This window comes from Octopus bimaculoides, chromosome 1 (genome assembly GCF_046866305.1).
Source record: "Octopus bimaculoides isolate indiv1 chromosome 1, ASM4686630v1, whole genome shotgun sequence".
Lineage (NCBI taxonomy): Eukaryota > Metazoa > Mollusca > Cephalopoda > Octopoda > Octopodidae > Octopus > Octopus bimaculoides.
In genome coordinates this window covers 106,898,226-106,920,212 of record NC_142928.1, presented here as the reverse complement: position 1 = coordinate 106,920,212, position 21,987 = coordinate 106,898,226, and the positions used below count along the sequence as shown (strand labels likewise).

General features: G+C 31.9%; 1 protein-coding gene across 6 annotated transcripts; it reads right to left on the bottom strand.

The window, feature by feature from the left end:
- Positions 1–1,906: 1,906 nt before the first annotated feature.
- LOC106872282 (transformer-2 protein homolog beta) lies at positions 1,907–21,535 on the bottom strand. Of its 6 annotated transcripts, XR_016242669.1 has the most exons (11): positions 21,261–21,535; positions 15,835–16,076; positions 14,638–14,709; positions 13,093–13,107; positions 12,765–12,903; positions 11,149–11,277; positions 8,800–8,859; positions 8,347–8,462; positions 8,144–8,232; positions 4,280–4,563; positions 1,907–3,178 (listed from the first exon to the last, which is right to left on the bottom strand). XR_016242669.1 is itself a non-coding variant. In XM_089355530.1 (10 exons), the coding sequence occupies exons 1-10, from the start codon at positions 21,279–21,281 to the stop codon at positions 4,532–4,534; spliced, it is 915 nt and encodes a 304-aa protein (XP_089211656.1). In that variant the 5' UTR covers positions 21,282–21,535; the 3' UTR covers positions 1,907–4,531. The 6 variants fall into 6 exon arrangements, 5 of the variants coding, with proteins under 5 accessions (XP_089211656.1, XP_089211670.1, XP_089211672.1 ...); XM_089355530.1 differs by having other exon boundaries at positions 1,907–4,563; XM_089355544.1 differs by having other exon boundaries at positions 1,907–4,563; positions 12,765–12,861.
- Positions 21,536–21,987: the final 452 nt, after the last annotated feature.

Here is a 21,987-nt window from a genome sequence, read left to right as displayed (position 1 = left end):
AACAGGTACTTTTATATCAGCCCAATGAAAGAGATTCTGCCAGTGACAGCTGTTTTACAAAATAGCAACTTCAGAAGATAAGTGAAACATATTGATGAAATGGTTAACTCCATTGCACCCCCCCCCCTTTATTTATTTGGTACATCACTTTTCATATTTGATAACCAACCCAACACTAATCTAAATGAATGTTCTTAGACTACTGTTCCAAAGACTCGTGCTTTCATCAATTATATATTCCTTTTATCAAAAAGAATTAAGATATTCAACAGTATATAACTCAAAACTCCAAAAATCTGAGGGTTCAACTCACTTAAAAATACCGAAAATTATTTTCAAAGTCAATTTACTTTTTACCTTCCAAATATCAAACTTTTATTCAAGCTACCTTGTAAATACCATAAGAGTTAAACAGTGAAGCTTTTGTGTCAAGAAAATTCAAGCTGAATACTTTGCATGGAGACAGCAAAGCATCTAGCCAATTAGTTACCTATCACTCAGGCCAAAAATATGAAAACAACCAGCAGTGCAAAATTAAGGCAAAAAAATTCTTGACTATACTAAATTGCACTTGATAACCAACCAGTTAAATGAGAAACTAATTAAGTACATATCTGCAGTATAAGGAGGATAAATTGGTTTAAACTAAAGACTAGCACTGCTAGATACGTTATTCATATAAATTGTAAAATAGTATTTTTAACCCTTTAGCATTTAGATTAATGCCAAATGTATTTTGTTTACAAATGTCAACAATTTTTATAACTAACTTTTATCATGCAGATTTATATAGTTATGTATTGATTGGTCTTATTGTTTGGCTGTGATATTTTGAATGTTATTCTGAAGTTCATCCTTTTCACTATAAAAATATTGTCATTAGTTGAAAATTCAGAAACAAAAGCCACTTTTCTCTCTTCTACATGTTTTCAAATCTTCAGTTATTACAAAAATACCAAACTCTTCATCAAATCTTGTGTTGCTTAAAATTTCGCATTATTTACAATCATATTTACGTAGAAATGGTTCAATCTCTACAATCATATTTAAGTAAAAATGGTTTGATGTGACAATACTTTTAGAGATTGTAAGTTAGGTGCATGAGGTCAGGCCTGGCCAGTTTGAACACACAAACAGTATTTGAACCAGCTCCAGGTATAGCTTGTTTAAATGCTAAAGGGTTAAAATGAAACATGTACACTCACACTTAATACCAGTGAAAGATTATGTTACACAAGCTACTAAGTATAACAATATACCAAAAGCAAATTTGTGCTACTTTTAGTCTACTAATTTACCAGAGTGAACAGAAAAGCATTAATTTTCAATTGCCTCAACAACCACTTTCAATTGATTTTTTAAAAAAATAATAAATTTTAAAAAAGCACTGTAGAAGAGTATCATGCCAAAATGTAAAGCAGAGACTTTGCAGCCAAGAACAGGACCCTACCTTTACAAACAAATAAGCCTGGCAGTTGTAGAAGGAAACAGCTAAGCACATATTGAAAAAGCAGTTAACATTAAAAAATTTGCAGAGCAGTCGTAACACTGGAATATAACGAGTGGATACCTACTAAGCAAAAACTGCCTGAAGTTTTTTTTAAATAAGATAAAATAAAAATGTGATTGTAAGATATCTAAAATCAGAGGGCTTCAAATGTACTGCAAATATGAAACAGTAATGCCAAAGTTATGTAGAGAATATCAAAATACAGTCAACTGGTTTCAATAAGAGGCCAGAATATCTAAGTAAAGCTTGTAGGAAAAAGAAAAACCTAGATATGCTTTTAGAATCCCCAAACCTTAAGTGAGTTTCAATAATTCCTGTAATTTCACATTGAATGTATGGACACAAATGTTGATTACACTTACTTTTACACAACTAAGACTGAAAACTAACAAAACATTTAAAAAAAAAGAACCTTTTTATTTCTGCCATAATACAGCAATTAGCTGAAACGAAGAAACACTAAAAGACCATTACCTTTATTACCTCCAGTGCTTCAAGTGTTCATCAAGCCTGAACAGCAAGGGAATAAATCAGTGTCAACATCCCCAAGATTTGCTAGTGCTTAACAAGTAGCAACATTGCTTAAAATATTACTATTAAGTTGACAAATGGTGGCTTACTTTCGTATGAAAATGTGTGTAAAGAAAGTTTAACTGTTCTTTAAAACATTAAGCAATCAATGGAAATGAATTCTATTTGCACATACAATTGAAAGATTTGACAACAAATCACTTTAGGCCATTTGAAACTTCACACACAATACAGAACATTTCAATTTATAATAAAGCTTACAAAGCTGTGTCTAATATATGGTTACTGAATACTTGAACTTACAACATTAATTTTTAAATAACTGTTGTAACTTAGAATCCAAAATGACCACTATAGTATACACTGCATGATGCAGAGAAACACCACTACTTACCTTCTTTCTTAAATTTGATTGTTAATTTTCAAATAGATTTTCCTATCAAAGCCAAATCTTCTTCAATGACATTGTACATTTTCCACATGAGAAATATTCAGCAGGACAGTAATTTCAATTTAAACTTTCAAAAGTGCAAACTTTTCAGCCAACTTCAGTATTTTATGGTAAGCTTTCTAGCGGAGGAGTTTGAAGTATGAACCTCCAAGTTAAAAGACATTGCTTCTAACAAATCCATTTCAAAGCAAACAATATAAGTTTCCAGCAGATTAGTGTAACTCAAGATAATAAATATCAACTATCAATCTCAAATTTAGTTGAGTCAAGTCAACATTCAGCAAACAACCTATTTTATATCTAGATTGCCAAGATTTAGAGTTAATCAAAGAACTTGGTATATATATATATGTCTATATATATATATATATATATATATATATATACACACACACTAAACAGAAATTTCATATTTATACTGACCAATTTTCACTTCTATGTAGAATTTGCCCCATTCAAAAATTTATGTACTTCTTTGATAAGCTTCATTAGAGTATGTAAATTAAGTACTGCCATCTCCTTCATTCTTAACATAACAGTCAGCTTTGTATCCAAAGTGTCGTGATATGTAATGTAATGAGGTGATGTTCTGTTCACAAGGAGAAAGACAGCTCTAAGGAGTGGCAACAATAGTGATGGGTCTTCGTTAACAAATAGTTCTTCATCATTAAGTTTCTTACTTGCTGCTGCAAAAAGATCACAGGCAATATAATTCGAATGTGATAAAAAAAATTGTCTTGGCTCTTACTGAGTTAAATTTTGAGCTGAAGTTATTGTGGGAGTAAAATTTTAGATTGAAATAGAAAATGTAATGTGCTCAAATCTAAAGTTAGATTTTGTCTTTTGTAATGAAGAAATGACTAAATATAAGGCAACAAATTACCTTAATTTTAGATGGTTATTATCTTTATCTTTAATGTATAATGTTTGACAAATTATGAAAGGAAAACAGTCTTGCCCTAAACAAGCAAACAAGTAACCATATAAAAGCAGAAATTTAAACAAAAAAAAAAAGAATTGAAGTTTCAGTGCTATTACAGTAAGAAAGTTTTCACCTTAGGATGCATCACTTTCATTTCAAGCAATATTGCTAAGTTCACTCATCTATTATATTCCATTTCATGTAAGGCACACACCCATTTCCACTATAATTCTCTGTAATGGGAGGTAAATCCATACCGCAAAGAACAAAACCTATAGAACCTAACGTTTTCTCTTCTTAACTAAGGATCCAGTCGAAATTTTACTAGAGCAGGGAATACTAATAGATCAACTGTTTCCAATTTGGTCAATCTAATTTTGCAAGTGTCAATGTCAAATTGGTGTGAATAATAACCACCAGATCCTTTTAATAAGTTTATTAAAACCAGAAAGTATTACACAGTCTTGCTAAACAGCAAAACCACAGGTTTTCTTAGCTTAAAAGAACTATGAGGTTTGAAAAAAAAAAAATGGAGAAAATTTCAGTGAACTTGAAAAGCGTCAAAAAAGTGCCCATATCTACAATATTTGAATTAAGAACCGATAAGTTAAAAGAATGGGAATGTTTTTAAATTTACAGAAATGGTACCACCATACATACCGCAATGTAACTTACATCTGATAAAGACCCCAGAAATTTTTTTTTAAATGAAGGTGATATAACATTATAATGTTCAACTAAAAGCCTAAATTTAGAAATTAGCAACTTGTGTTTTAACAAAACAAGACAAGCAAGAATATCCTATGTCAGTTCAGTCTAAAATAGTCAGCAGTCAGCTAAATCAAAATTGGAATAAAAATGTTACCCATCTGCTCGATTCCAAGCGATCTTCTGGCTTCTTTACACAGCTAAAGACTTCTATCTTGGCATATCAAACCCATTTTCTCATTCCCACTTCTTAATTCACCAACTCATTATCTTCATATTTTTTTTATTATTTTATAAATTATTTTTCTCATTTTTCTTAGCTTCCATGATTTTCATTCAGCCTATTCAGATTTTTCTTCACAGTTCATTCTTTCTTCTCGTTCAATCCCCTGATTTCAGAGTTCTTTCTTCACCAGCCCATTTCATTTCTTTCTTCATAACCTTTATACAATACAAGAATAAGTAACATTAATTTTTGGGGACAAAAATTCTGCAGTCTACTTTTTTTTTTTACTCTTCATTTGATCCTGGCTTCATAAAACAACAAAAAATGCTATAGATTAAGACACTCCCATTGATCTTTATTGAAAGTTGTTAACAGTATAGCAGGGAAATAGACAGCACAAAAAAGAACTACAGCTACATATTTGGTTCTGGCTATAGAGGGAAAGATATGATAAATTGTGGAAGATGCATTTCTGCCTTAGAATTATTCGGAATTTCCTCACAGGCACAAATATTGACTACACCATAATTATGTACATTTATTGAAGAGCTGCTTTTTACTGTAGGCTCATCGCATAGGACAAAACATCTCAATAGTGACCTGAGGAAAAAGGGAAACAAAGAGAATCATGTAATAACACTGAAGCAACATAACAGAAGGAGATGGACAGGCTGGGATAAAATTTTACATAATGGAATTAAAGCCAATTACATATTTAGTAAAATGTACTGAATTTCTAAAATAACATTAGAAAAGAATTTTATAAAGTGCTTTAGTTTGGAACTTCAGTAAATCACAATGGATTTCTGCACATACTGATGGAAGCATTTTTCTTTACATTTAGGAAAAAATAACCGACTGATTAAAATAAAAAAAAACATGCAATTCCTTAAGCTAGAAAGGGAATGCCTGTTTTTAATGGATAGTTAATTGCACATTTTGAAAACTCTAGAAAGTATCAAAAACCTAGACCTCTTTAGTAGAATATATAATTTAATGCAAATTATTTACACAAAAAAAGGACAAGAAAAGCAAGGCACTATTTACATGCAGATCAAAACAAATATTTTGGATCTAAATCAGTAAGATAGACCTGCAAGAAATATTTAGATAACATTCAAACATGTGTAACAATTACACTTAGGTGCTTTTTAAGTAAAATGTTGACCACTTAAATCAGTGTTTCTCAACCACTTTTTGTCTATGGACCCCATAGTGATTAAATGCTTAAATAAAATCCTATTTATATTTTCACAATTGGATATATTACAAATTGTATTTAGTTAAAATTTTTTGTGTATTGTAGAAGTTATAACCAATTTTATTGCACATAAATTTAAACAAAATCTTATATGGAGCCCAGTTGAGAACCACTAATTTAAATAGATAAGCTGAAAATGAAGATCCAACAAAATTGTTAGTAAGCAGAGTATAAGAAAATTTTCCACTTTGTAACTGCAGATATATATAATTACAATCATTTTACCTTCATGAATATTTTTAATACTGATATTTCTAATGAGTGAAGAAACTGAATTCATCTAAATATTAAAAATTAGTTTTAAATCACGACAAATTTGAATACAAGGTCTAAATGTTGGGGTGAAGAAAAATTATCCTACAGTTAATAAGTGCTTTTAATTGGGCTTTACTGTTTATTCATACATTAGCAAAACCCAGAAAGATAGAGATGAAAAAAAAGACTAGGATCATTCTCAGCAGTTGCACTTTTGCAAATTTTATTAGATTAAGAAACCAAAATTCAGCCTTTGCACAAGGTCAATTAGCCCTTTAGCATTCAGATTACTTTGTCAAATGCAATGCTTGTTTATTCACATTGTTTTGAATTGATAATGCACTATCTCATAGCTTTGAGATTTTGATTTGATTATTTTAAAAATGACATTGTAAAGTATGTGTGAAAGGCCAGATCTAGCTGGTTTAAATGCTAATGGGTTAGTACAAAAAACAAAGCTGAGCAGCAGAATAAAAAAAAAAAAAATTATGAGCACAGGTAAATCATAAATTACACAAAAAAATGTATCTTGATTAGATAGGCAAAGAATATTGGTTTTGACAACTGCACAAGAAAATGCATGTGATAATATGAAAGCTGTCGACAAGTACTTTTGATTACTCCTTTCATTTAATTTGCTATATAACATAATTACCTACTTATATTTAAATTTTATATGAGTGGAAGTGACTTTATACAAACATTTCCATGACAAATTTATGCTCTCTGAATTTCAAGGGATATTTTTGTCTTTTTAGAAATGAAACAAAAGATCCCAGCAACTACAAATCGGAAGAATAGCAATGAAAAATTCTAACAAGCATAAATGCTTTATTTCATTTTCCAATTATCTTTTTCTGAATTTTTCAGTAGAAACCAAACCCAGTCTTTCTGATGCTTTTCAAATATATGCAGCCTAAGATAGACTTCTTAGAAGTATTGTTGATTTGGATAAAATGTATATGATAGTTTTCATATAAATCAATTATTTCCCTCAATTTTTGCGACTGAAATGTTCCAAACTGTAGGAACTTAATTAGGAGATTATGTCCTCTAACACACCTTGATGAGATTCAGGGTTTCTTTTTTTCTTTTTTAAATATACGTAATAGGCATTTGGAAGGTGCTCAGGAGAACAAACTTATTGGAGCACAGATGACTCGTACAACAAATCCTCAAATTTTCAGTATTATGGATTAGACTGTGGATTTCAAATTATTGGCATGCATTGAACACCGGCAGTACATCTTGTACACAGAACATTATGACCTCTCTTAGACACTGCATATGTAAGCTCTATCACTAAGAAAAAACAGTCCATTTATGAAGGGACAGTGGGATAGAAAAATCAGGTATGCTTCCAGCCACACACATGAAGAGCAACCTTACAATATGGGGTATCAAAGAATGAAAGATTTAATTCAATTTGTCCAAATCTAAACAGCCAAACTAAAACAGCCTATAGAAGATTTTAAAATCTACTTGCATAGAAACCGAAACCTCCACTCTTTGCAAAACCTTGTACATTGATAAATATACACATAACACTGAATCTTTCATGTTGTCTACACAGGATTTATTTAGTGATCTTGACATCTAAAATATAAGCTTTAATCATTAGAAACCCAAACAAAATTTATTAAAAACCCTTTTGTTACCAAAATGCAGCTGCCAAGTTTAATATCAATGCTTTTAAAATATATCGAGCATTACCAAGCTTAGAAAACAAAAAGCTATGTTAAAACTGCGAACATAATGGTTACTGACTATGATGTGCCAAAACTGAACGTATTTCATATAAAACTTTTTTTGTTTTTAATATATAATTGAGATATTAAGCCAGAGAGCTCATATACTTCAATTTGTCAAGTTCTAAATGTTCAGATGTCACTTTTACTAACAGTATATATTTTAAAATGTGGCAAAATTTCACTCATCCAAACATTTAGCTTTCACTTTACTGAACAGCATGTCTTTTCATATACCAAATTATTGGACCGAACAATTACATTGGATAAAAATTCTAATATAGTACTTAGGTGACAAATTGTAAAATGACTTTTGCAGTTTTAATCCAAAAAACTAAATAAGGGTTAGTAATAGTAAAATCAAGCCTATACAAGAATACCGTAGCACATCAAGTTAAAGCTTATATGGTAACAATAGAGTTTAAAATAACGGGTCTATCATACTTCACATTGATAAGCATTTCCAAAAGTATTTCCATATGGAACATTCAAGTGGAGTTGTCATGCGAATTTAAGGAAAACAAAACTTACGGGGAGAAAATGATCTGGAACGGGACCGAGAGTAACGACTTCCACTGCGTCGATAGTAAGGAGATGGAGAACGTTTACCTCTGCCTTCTCTGAAACATTAAATTTGAACCAAGTGAAGCAACATAAAAACAAACTTGTAAAACTAATACTGAAAAATCAAGCAAAACAATGTATTAAAGGTTTAGGTGTAAAAAGGTACTTACGAAGTTGGTTTCCCTAAGTAAATACCAGGTGTTGGAGTATGAGCTCTTTCTGTAATGGAATAGTCAACTCTTATTCTTCGACCATCAACTTCTATTCCGTTGCACCTATCTTTCGCCTGAAATAAAAAACAAAAAAATACCTAAGTATGAGCCTATTGTATAGGAGCTTTTAACAATTAACATGGATACACCTAAAGTATAAACAGAAAGTAAATGCATTTAAACATGCTAGAAGTAAACAGTCTCCATAACTATCCTCAACTGAAAAATTAATTGTAGATATGAGAATCATCACATGATCTACAGGTCACATATCAGTCAAAAATGTATAAATCAAGCTAGTCATGTGAAAGTTATAAAATTACAGCAATATATTAGCCAATACCAAATGAAATTTTTAGAATAAACTGCTAACTGGTTTTGATTATCCAGAATTCATGAATTATGACTTACCTCCATGGCATTGTGTGTAGCTCTAAAATACACAAAGGCAAAGCCTCGTGATCTGCCAGACTACAAGAAAAATGAATACATAAGATTCTTAAAATCATTTCAGACATCATTCATTGTGCATGCAAGCACGCACACAAAATTTCTAGCTTAATAAAGGTTTCATTTAAAAAATTTGAATGAATCAAAATGCATTGACTTTTTTTTCTTTAGTAAAACTAGAACTGCTCCATCTCAGACATTTTAATACTTTATTTCCTGCCCATGTTCAAGATCAAAGCGCCTGCATTAGTGCATTACTGATTCTACAAAGTGAAACAACTACATCTTTTTCAACATCTAAATTTCATGTTCAGACTGTCTCTATCTGACCATTTTAAATTTATGATTTAGCATTAGAGACTGAATGGAAATAATTGTCAATGCAGCAAATAAAAACAAAAATGTATCCAGGGTAACACATGGTGGACTGCAGACAGTTTCAATTTCCAACAGTATATAATAAAACTGCATCTGACTCACTTTAATTCCAATTCAAATATTCTACAAGAGTGAAAAGTAATGCATTACGTGAATATAGACAGATTGAATTATCATACTGTAAATACCAGAAAGGGCATTTCTATTTGCAAATAATTCATTCCATATGGCAACATCCAAGATCACAATCTTAACATGGTTTTTGAAGTTGGATCAGTATTTCTATGAACAAAACACCAATAGCATGATAGTGAACACTATAATGCCAAGTCCTACTACCAACTAAAAAGATTTTTGATTGATAAAGGCTTGACATACCTTTATCTACATCAGGTAAGCCCGCAAAATAGTATACAACACAAGGGTGGTAAGATATTACTGGAGTTTTAATGTTTATCTAGAGTAAGTTCAGTGAAAGTTACACCAGATATAGCAGGCCAGGCATTAAGGGGCAGCAGTATCTGGTTTGCACATAGTAAATATCTATAATGCAATCTTTTTTTTAAAACACCAAATTGTGAAGGGCTAAAATCAATGTGACCATCTAATTCCAAGCAGATACAACACAGTCGAGAGCAAGGATACCCATCTCATTTTAGCTGTTATAATAATGAAAATACTCAAAAGCCAGCAATCTTAAGTAGAAGGACTAGTACTGACCACAGTACCTGACTGGCACTTTATTTTATCAACACCAAAGGATTGAAAGGCCAAGGTGAGCTAAGCAAGTGTCAGAGAAAATACTGTAAGGGATATTTTCCAACCCTAATGATTTTACTAAGTCACTTGTATAATAGTTTCTAATTCAGGCATAAGGTCTGCAATTTTCGAGTGGAAGGTGTTAATTACAAATAGTCACAAAGTTGACACCCAAGAGATTTGAACTGAGAATGTAAAAGAACAAATGAAAGCATTTCCCCAATAATAACAATTCTGTCAAACAATAATCAAAAAGTGTCAAGAATGTTGTATATCAGTGAATTGAAACAACAATCTAACATGTTTAGCAAGATTGCATAATGTAGAGGGGAAAACTTTACAAAATTCTTTTTTAAATTCCTTCTGAAATGAATTATTTTCATCCACCGATACACCTGGACTAGTGTCTTCACCTACATTGTTAGTGTTTCAGCTATGTATACAGTCACATTTGCACCCTCCAGTTTCCTAGTATATTTCATGTTCAACATTGTTCTCAGAATTTTAAGCTGAATCTAGACTTTTAATTTATACAAACTGGAAATGTATTTTAGCTAGAAATATACAAACAAAAAACTTAAATATGAACCCAGTTGCAAAAGAACTATTGTATTTTACAATTTACAATAAAAAACATACTAGGGAAGGTAAAAAATTATCCGCATTTCTGCCAAAACTTTTATGTCAGCCACAATACCTTCCGTACCTACAAACTAAAAGATAGTACTCTTGTGGTTATCTAACCAAAATTTGACTGCAATTGCTTTGTATTCTTACTTGTATTGCAGAGTAAGCATGGCCACTCTGCTGGGCATGTGCACCAAGGAAAAACAGAGATCAGTGATCTGATTTTCTCTTGTATGAAGATGTTGACATGCTGAAATTCATCACAGGCTTTCAGTACAATATGAAAACAGAGCTCTAACATGCAGAAGTGTGTAAGAGTGAATTAGGAAATTTTAAAATGACTGGACAAGTGGTGCAACCAGCTGAAAACCTTCTTCAATGGAATAAGCAAGCATCGAAAAACAAGGAGCCTATGTTGAAAAATTATGTAACTGTTTAACCCATTTTTGTTCAAATAAATTAGTGTATAATTTTTGACTTAACCACATAATGTCAGATTGTATTTTCCTATCATAAACTAGTGAAGAGAAAAATATAAAATAATACCTGTCTGTCATAGACAACCTGAACATCTTCGACTGGACCATATCGAGTAAAAACCTCTCTGAGATCTCTTTCTTGTGTATACAAACTGAGACCAAAAACACCAAGACACCGTGAAGGCTCAGGGTTGTCCTGAAAGGAAAAATAGTGAAGAAACTAAACTGCCCATGAAAATATTTGAGGTATGTTCTCAACTATGAAAAACATTGTTTGTAAACCACTTGTTAAAATGGAAATATCATCCAATGAGCCATACAGCATGAAGATGTATAAAATGGTGTAAGTATACAATAAAGATTACTTACATAATATGGCTTCACACTTGAGTAGAAAAACAATCGTGGTTATATTTATTAATTGTAGTTCTTCATACAAACTTTGTTAACTACCAAACCATTTTTTTTTTTTTTGTATAAAAAAACTTTTTTCCAATAGCCAAATCATGAATGAACTTATCATTCAAATATCCTAATGCTGAAGAGACCAAGCCCTTTTTAAAATATTCCGTAAAAATTCTTACGACTGAAATCAACCATAAGTGTACCAGTCACACACACAAACACACAATTAAAAAAAAAAAGTTGCTAATGTCATAAGATGTAGTTAGTGTAACAGTTTACCTCAATGCATTACTACTTAAAACATTAAGAGCACATCAGTGGATTGCACTTGATGCATACTCACGAATCAGGATCAATGCTTCAAAGAGCATAGGCCCTATAATTCTTTGAAATTCTAAAGCCATGGATATTTGTAAGTGTTCCAAGAAGGATCCCCCATAACCTTGTTTTCTTCAATTTCACTTCCATACTCTGAAGTATGTTGACACCATTTTTCATTATTCACAAGTTGTTTTGAAAATATTGTTCCAATAAACTGGAAGTGAAACCAATCATATTCTTCTAAAATCTTCACTATATTCTCAGTTCCAATTATTTTCGCTAATCATGTCCGCTTCAGCCATATTTGATGCACACATGAAAAAAAACGGTCATATTTATTAAAATTTGTGTTGTGACAAAATTTTAAGGGTACTAAGTTAGGGTTTACTCTTTTAGCATACTTAACCGAGTAGTTAAGATAGCTAATGGTGAGTCACTAATTATCATTTAAAAGCCAAACAACATAAATAACATAGAAATAAGAATTTTCCTAAAATCCAGTATCATTGATGTTAAGACAAAGTAAACAAATACACCTAATCATAGTTTTTTTTGTTTTTCTTTTTTTACATAATCCAGAATATTTAGTGCTGTGTACATATTCAACAATCAAAGTCAAATACATTGAAACTGAATTCAAAAGTATGATTGCAGCATTGTTTGCACTAATATACATGAGGATCTTATATTTAAGATGTGTGGCATCTTAAAACTAAGATGTTGACATAAAAGGTAAGTTCACAAATCTCTAAGGAAGTAAACTTAGATTTTTTTTTTAATTCTACACTGGTTAAAATGAAAAGCAACAGCTCACACAGCAGCTGCTAAACTGAAAATAAGATTAGGCCTTCTGCTGGAATATCCTACCAAGAATACCTTGTTAGGTTTCTTTTTTTTTTTTTTTTTTTTTTTAAGGAATGGGAGAAAAGGAAAATTAAAAATAAAAAAGTCATGTACCTCACTCACTCGGCTCCCACCAAGCCTGCGACGACTAGACATTGGAGATCTGCAATGGGTGCGATAATAACCACGTCTTCTGTCATTGTATCCATCTCTGTAATAGTAGGGGGAGTAGCGTCCACGACTGTAAGAACGACTGCAAGGAGCAAGGAGCAAAAGGTACATACATATCGAGATCTACTTAAAAGACACAAATCAATTGAATCTATCTAACATGTTTGATTTGTGTTTAATTAATAACAATATATATTTTAAAATTACACAAAATTTTAACTAATTCTGTCTACTCTGGGATGGGTGGGAGGGTTAAAACAAAGTAGCTTACCTCCTGCTTCTTGAGCTGTAAGAAATAAAGTATTCAGGTCATTATTATTAATTAAAAACCAATTTTTTTAAAAATATAAATTACCAACTGACAACAAAATAAGATTAATTAACCCTTTCGTTACCAAACCGCCCAAAGCCGCCCGAAAAAAATTTTGGTTCATGTTACCAAGCCACCCAAAACCGCCCGTAATTACCTATTCATATTTAAATGAGAATATCCGAGCAAATCTCGTTAGTACAGTCGTGAAAACACGTGATTATTTGTGCAAACAGTTCAGCTATAGTTTTGTACGACGATCGACGTGTTCTTTTAATTTTGTGAATTTTGGGAGATTTTTTTCCAAATTTGTTCCTGTTGTGTTTTCAAAATTTTTAATCCTGACAAAAAAAATGGATATGAATTTTATTGTCAAGCAGCGAGTCAGAATTCGAAGGATTTTCCGTTGAAGACCTTGATAAATCTAACTCTGTAACCGGGGGAAAAAAAAAAGCACGTGGTATTTGATAATGAATCTGTTTCATTTTCCGAAAATGAAAGCAGTGAATCCGAGAGCTCCGATGATAGCGATAAAGAGAATGAATTAGTACCTGAATGGAGTGAAAATTTAAAAACTCCTTTCAGTGATTTTTCTGAAGAAACTGGACCAAGCCAGTCTTACCCAGGAGAGTAAAGTTTTAGACTATTTCTTTTTGCTTTTTCCGATGTACCTATTTGAATTGATTACGGTGGAAACAAACCGTTACGCTGAATGTAAACAAAGCGTAAAAAAGGGATAGTTTGTGGTTTCCCACAAACTTGAATGAAATTAAAGCATATTCTGCCATAAATATTATTATGGGCATTAGAAAGTTACCTAGAATAACAAATTACTAGAGTAGTGATGGACCCTTTGGAGACGAATATGTCTCAAGTATAATGACGAAGACAGTTTTTAAAATTGACTCAATATATATATATATAAGAGACACGAGCAGTACACCAGTACGTGGAGAACCAGACTTTGATCCCTTATTTAAACTAAGACCCCTCATTGACTGTGTTCAAAACGCATATAAAACAGTTTATAGATGAGGATATGGTGGGCTATAAAGGCCGAGTGCGTTTTTGACAGTATATGCCAGGAAAGCCCACAAAATGGGGGATCAAAGTTTGGAAGATTTGTGAATCAAATACTGGGTACTGCTCTGGATTTTAATTTTATACTGGCAAAAGAGACAGTAATGAATCCAGTAATGTGCACAACTCTTCTATAATAATATTTTGTTGTACTCAATAACCCATTTTCTATAGCGATGTTTGAACAAAAATTTAAATAATTTTATATTTTGTTGAATTTACCTGTAATTAGAGTCACTTTGTGACAAAAATTTTGGTATAGAATTGGTTGAGAACCTTTCGTTAAATTATCTTCCAAAAATCACATTAATATGTTGATAAATAAAAAAGTTGTTTAATGAAACCAGACTAAATTTATGATTCTATTAGAAATTAATTGAAACACATGATTAGAAATATGGTAACGAAAGGGTTAAAAATACTTACTATCTACGTCTTTGTGAGTAAGGAGTTCGTGACCGAGAACGAGAACAGTACCGCCTGCTTCGACTTCTTGATCTATTACAAAAAGTTGATAATTGTAAATTTTTTACTTTATTACCAACCTATGACATAATCTACTCATATTTAAATGAAAATATCAACAGGTTTCATTACTGCATAAGTGATAACAATTTTACAAGATTAACATACAAGTAAAAACGCTGTCATCCATACATATAGGCTTGTCCTTTACAGGTGCTGGTGCCACATAAAATGTACTCATGCTAGTACTGTGTAAATGCACACATGCTGGTGCCATGTAATAAGCACCCTGCACACTGTAAAGTGATTGGCATCGGAAAAGGCATCCAGCCATAGAAACCATGCCACAACAGACAATTGGAGTCTAGACAGCTCCTTATCTGGCAGCTCCAGTCAAACCATCAAACCTATGCCAGCAAGGAAAAGAGACGACCCTTTTGTCATGTTCAAAAACTACTTTTATATATATACAGATATATCAATAAATAATATAACTGATCCACAGAAACCTTAAGTTTTTGATTCAGAATGCAATTGAAACATATGGGGAAGGAGCATATGACAATCTATTTTTAGTTCAACAAGTAAAATTTGACAAAAATTTAAGAGAAAATGTATTTGTTGAAAGAGATGATGCCATTTTACATATTACAGTAGAGAGTGAATGCTTTGGCCCAATACTGAGAGTGGTAAATAAGTTGTGTTAATTTGGAGACCTTTGGAAATTGATTGCACATGAAGTTGAAAACAATTTACCAAATTGTGTTCAAAATTCCATTGTTATATTTATTCTTTATTGAAGTACAATTTTCAGGAATAACATATGTTCTTTAATAATCATATACTTGGTTTAAGTATTTTTCAACCACCAGAATGTTTTTTTTTTCTACATTGATGCTGATGAAAACCATTTTCAAGAAAATGTCAGCAATGGAGACTTCAGATTGGTAAAATCACAGAACTTTAAAGGTTTGTAACTTTTTATTAACTTCTAGAGAAAAAGTTCATTTTGTCAGCAGTGTTGAAAAGTGTTCAAATTTTACTTTCGATTGGATTACATTTTAAACTGGAGGACTATATTTTAGAAATATAAGAAAATGCTAAATAATAGAACTAAGCAAGCATTATTTGAAAAAACTAGTGTATGGTAAGATTTACCTTGATCTGCTGTATGATCTCCTGTGTCTATGCTTTGATCGAGATCTTGATCTAGATCTGGAACGAGATGGTGAACGCGACTGGGACCTTGATCGAGAACGAGATCGGGAGGCAGATCTCTGAGAACGAGCAGATTTTGGAGTTGGAGACCTTGAATAGGAGCGAGAGGCTTCCGACTTATGAGAACCAGATTGGTGAGATTTTTCAGATATTTTTGATTCCCTGGAGGCTGAACGGCTCCTCTGTAACAAAATAAGACAAAAAAAAACAAAAACAGTGAGACAGGCAACAACATAAAATAATGGCAAGAATCTCTCGGGAGAGCTAAACAGCAGGTCTTAAAGAAACCCTAAGGTAAGCGTTTCGACCCTTAACTTCTTACATGCTAATACAATTAACTACAAAAGGAAAATCAAGACTCATTCTAACTTTCAACAGTTTCAATATTAAGTTTTGTTGACGACAGAACTTTCGAGACAATTTTATTGAAGCAGTGGATCTCGAAGTACATAAAGCTATGAATAATAGCATGTAAAGCTGAAAAACTAAGATTTAAAAAAAAAAATTGAAAGGCGCCCGTGGGACCGACAGCCCTCGGCATTTTCCTGTCCAAAAGGGTATTTGAACCAAATATCTGTTTACATTTTACTATTCATAGGTTTATGTACCTTGAGATCTACTGTTCTAAAAAAGAATTTGGTTAATGTTTACAAGTACACCGGCACAAAAAAAAAAATCGACCTTCTTTTTGTTTTGAAATTTTTTCAGCGGATCCCTGTTTTCGGTGACGAGATTCTGAGTATGTCAAAATCCATGTTTTCAAAATTTTAACTTCCCCCCCCCCCCTTCTCCACCCGAAATTTTAAAATTAAATTTTTTTTTTTCAATCTACGTGGAAAAACATGGAGAAATTAATTTCAAATTTTCTGAGGAAACTCCAAAATTGATTCATACACCCCATCCCGCTATCTAGAAGTGAAAATGAACGGCTTGCAAATATGAAAGGCTACTAAATGTGAGAGAGCTGTCCTAATGTGAACACAAGTGAGGGTCCAACCATTCTTCTTGGCAGCAGTTAATATGAATACTGTGAAAGCCCCTTGTCCACCAGGAATTGTTTCTAAGTGCATAAAATGTGGCATATTAGGATACGCCCTAATTTTGGAGGTGGGGAATTTCGGAAAATTCACCGGAGTCCACTTCAATTCGCCTTAACTTTCAAGAAAATGGATGTTATTAATGAAATTCTATACAACTATGGACTTGTTCAGAAACACCAGCGAGTGAGGAACGGTTCTCAAAAATAACCCCCAAAATTCCTGTCCTCGGTATATTTGTAGATTATTTCATTAAAAAATATTCATTTTCTTAAAATTAAGACGAATTGAAGTAGACTACATTAGTCAAATAAAGGGTTGGGTTCGAAATTCCACCAGAACACATGAAGGTTGGAGAGTACATCAGCCGAAACGTTGTGATAACAACAAACACGATGCGGATACCTATCTCTCCATTGTAAATAATGCACAGCAACAGCAGTTATAAGCGTTGACGGGGTGTCAAACAAAGACACAGTTAGATACATACATATATACATTTATACATACATGTATAGGCCGACTTCGGAGTTAGGAAGCACTAACAAGTTGGAATTTCTCCGTTTAGACGGAGATTTTTCAGATTTCTTTTCACGGTGCCCTTGGAAATGATCTGGAGCATCTGTTTTACAAAAAAGCTTATCTTCCCTTCTCTGGAGCGATTGTGGTCAATTTTGTGAGCACCATGCACTGAAAATCCAGGAATGACAACAGATTTCGGCCCCACCGACTTTGGATGATCATAACTTTCAGAAAAATAGATATTGTTTTAATGAAATTTTCTACGAATGTGTTATATCATGTAGATTTCGAATATACAAACTTGGGGGGGGGGGGGGGATACACATGAACGAAGTCCCCTGAAGCTTTTCTTGCTGAATGAAGAACACAAACATATTGAATATTGTGTTTGCTTTTTTCAGAACCGTTTACCTTTAAAGCGAAAATGCAAAACTGATGTATACGACAGGTACGTAAAACATATTTCGGTGTAACAGGTACGTAAAACATATTTCGGTGTATTTTCTGCTCACTCGCACGCGCGCACACAAACACACAGGCCGTTAATTTTTCACTTTTAGACAGCGGGATGGGGTGGTGAGGGTGTATGAATCAATTTTGGAGTTTCCGCATAGAAAATTTGAAATTAATTTTCTTTTTTCCATATTCCTAATCTCCATATTTTTCCACGTAGATTTTGGCATATTCAGAATCTGTCATCGAAAAAAGAAAAAAAAAGTCTATTTTTTTCGTGTCGGTGTACTTGTAAACATTAACCAAGAATTTTGATGGTTATCCCCACCCAAACGTAATCGTCGTGAAGACTACACAAATAGCAAATGCCATCTATCCTCTATCATCAAATATTCAAATGACTTTCTTGATTATGAAATTTTACCGAATCAACTTTACATTGAAAATTTTGGTTAATGTTTACATCTTTTATTTCCAACATATTTACATAACGTAAATTAATCATTCAAACTGGTCATTCAGTTTTGATGTCTTATTTGACTTATTCTTGTCATTTTAATCACAAAATTAAAGTGGTCTTTGACATGAAAGTAACTACGATTGAGTATATATATATATATATATATATATATACATATATATATATAAATAAAACATAGCGCGATTAAAATTAAATTTTATGACAATCTGTATTTAGAATACCATGTGCATTATGTCAGTACTTAATTTTTTTTAACTTACTTTATAGTAATAAAATTATCTCCCTTCGTTTCGAGTGAAACTCAAGTAGTAGTACTTTCACTTTAGAAAATGCTGCTTGGAACAAGTCAGTAATAATTTAAGTTATATTTCAATTTCTCATTTAAAAAATGTTTATTAATACTCAAAATATAAGCATATCTAAAAATAGAAATTCGATCCCGTCACCTTCATCGAAACTAAAATCCAAAACAATTGATGGTTTCAGCACAGAAGAGTTTATGGAAAATTTCAAGGCTTAAATCCTTAAGTTTAAGAAATTTAAGCGAGCTTTCAGAGAAAGTCTATCAAAACTCGCCTAAATATAGTGCATAGAAGCTAAAAGGCATTTTCTTTTTCTTTTACAAAACAAAACCGTGGCAAACAACTCTTTTGATCGCAGTATCAAATATAATAGCTAAAACCGATTACGTAATATAAACAAATTCGAACGAATAAAAAAATATGAACTGACATGTATAGACTTGCGCTGCACAAGTTAAAACGTGTAAATGATTTATTTGAAATGCATCAATAGCTAGCTCAACCACAAAAATTTCAGCGATTGATTATACAGGTAACTCTGTTGATTCTGAGTTGAGATCATTTTTGCACACACACACATTCTGAACATATAAATTATAATAAAAATATTATATTAAAATTCATTCACTCCAATAATAACAAAAAAATAAAGTACAAGATACATTTAGTCTCAACACAATTATATCTATTGTAAAACATACAAAAATTTTAAATATTCCTTACACGAACCCAAATATAAACAATAAAGCGATATTATTTTAACAAAACAATACAGGCTTGAACATTGAACACACGAAAGATACATGTTCAGTTATTCAATGGATTGTTTAAACGCACTCCATCTCCTCTCTTAAACATGCGTCTATATTAGATTCAAAAATGTAGGATTTCGACGCTTAAATTTTTGCAACCGTTATATCAAAATATTTGTACATATGAATCAAAATAAGAGGAACAAGAAAACAAAATATTTTAAAATAAAATACAGCATTAAATAAAAACAATTGAACACAGTAAGCCCCTTCCTTAGCGACTGACATCAAACAATTAAAAACACCTATATAGAAAAAGCATGGCCTTCCAACTTTCCAACCATTTTTCTTTATTTTAACCATTACAATATATTTATTTGTCGGCCGTTAAAAGTTAAATTCACTTTTATCTTGTTAAAATATGCATCCAAGTATTTCTATCGTATAATGATCTGGACACATACTTCATACAAATGCAGGTCCTACATGTTCAACCAAGAGGATAAATACTTTATATTTTTCTTACACTGCTGTAATAGAAAATGTAACAAATAGAACATGTTTTCAATGATTATTATAAATTGTTTCACCTTCTATACACGATCCCGGATCAAGTCACAATTTCTTCAATTCAGTCATATTATTCTTAACCCTTTAAAGTCATTCCTGCACATGTACATTTTCTTTGCCGCCATAGAAACTAATGCAGGAAGCTTTGTTAGCAGAATCCCAAAATCTATTACTAATAGCAGATTTACTAGTTTAATTTTATATATTTTTTACAACATCTAAGTTAGAAATTTACTTTTAGTGAAAATGATTACTTATATATAAATTTAATGGAACAAGTACGTATATTGTATATAATACGAATATTTCTGAATGATTTCAAATGCCCATATATCTTTAAATCCCTAAAATGTGCCATTATCAATCATATCAAGTCGTGTACATTATTAAAGGGACGAACGAAACAGACTTACATGAAAATGCTAATATTTATTCTAAGAGCTTTATGATAAAATTTCACGATTCACATTTATTGTATGTCACACTAATTACAAAACTGTTTATTTAATCCTTTTACTGTCAGATAAAAAAAAAAGCCAATATAAAACATGCTAAGAATATTTTTAATATTGGATAACTTAGCCAAAAATTAGCAAGACTTGAGAAATGAGAGAACTTAAATCGACACGCGGTGGATTGCTCCCTTACCGAAGCCAATAAGTATATTTGTTGTAAGGCTAGAAATGGCGGTCAAGCGCCAACAAGTTGAAACTGCTCACCTAGCTTATCGCCTGGTTTTGAAGCTATTATTACGTTACAAATAGGAGATAAAAAATCTTGGATGAAATAATTCAGTATGGAAAAATAGTCAATGTTTGTAGCAAAATTATGTACTTATTAGCTATCAATAAATGGAGAAAGGGTACAGAGTGAGAGAACATGCAAGATAACACTAAAAACAAGACACTGGATATTTAATTAACAAATGCGTAAGAATTCTATCTACCGAACGAAAGAAAAAAAAAACATTCGATCGTTTATAATTTCTCAGTAGTGAAAAGACTAAATATTTATCATTTTCGACAGGGTTCCATCCGTAAATTGATACGATGTATTTAATGGCCTATACGATTCTTTTAAAATGCAAATGTATACATCTTCCTTTAGAAGTGATAAATTATATGAAATCAGATAACTACATTTATAATAAATAAGGCCGATATTTCGTACTGGTATCGAAAGATCGCCAAAGATCTTTTTTTGTATAAAACCTAAAAAATAAAGATCAATTTGTTGTCGTTAAACTTACCTCGTTTTCCTTGTCACTCATTTTTTTCTCTTTTTACTTTTGGTTAATGTTGATAAAGATGTAAAACTAGATTCAAATAAAAATTACTCTGCTACTAATGTGCAAAGTAGAAAAAAAAGCAGAAACTTTCCCCAACGCTCTAATAACGAGCTGAGGTGACGGATAAGTTTGTTGTTTCTTTTTTTCTTCTCTAAATGCGTAGAGTCAGAAAAAGAATCTCAACTACAACCATACGAGAGAGCATGTGTGTAGAGAGAGAAAATATGGCGTAGAATAATCCTGTTCCCTCACTGTCTTACCTCTTACCTTCACTCACTCATTAAAACTCCTCCTTCTTTCACCTCGTTTTCGGGGTTTTTTTTTTCCTAGAATCTCTCTCACTTCTTTAATCCCTCTTCCCGCTCCTCACATATACACGTCACATTTGCAATATTACAAAAAGTATATATATATATATACACACAGAGAGAAGCTATACGCCTAAACAAATTTATACCTACATATGAATATAGAGGGACATATACATACACACGTGTGTGTATATGTAGTGATATAGGAGATTCATCTACGCGCCTTCTACAGAGGGAGAAGAGAGAAACATGTACGCGTTTTTATTAAATGTTGTTTCTATTGTTCAGAATTACCGGAATTTACCGAATTTTGCCGATCGTTTTCGTATTCAAGCACACACACACACGCACAGCATTTATGTTTAATTAATAAACTA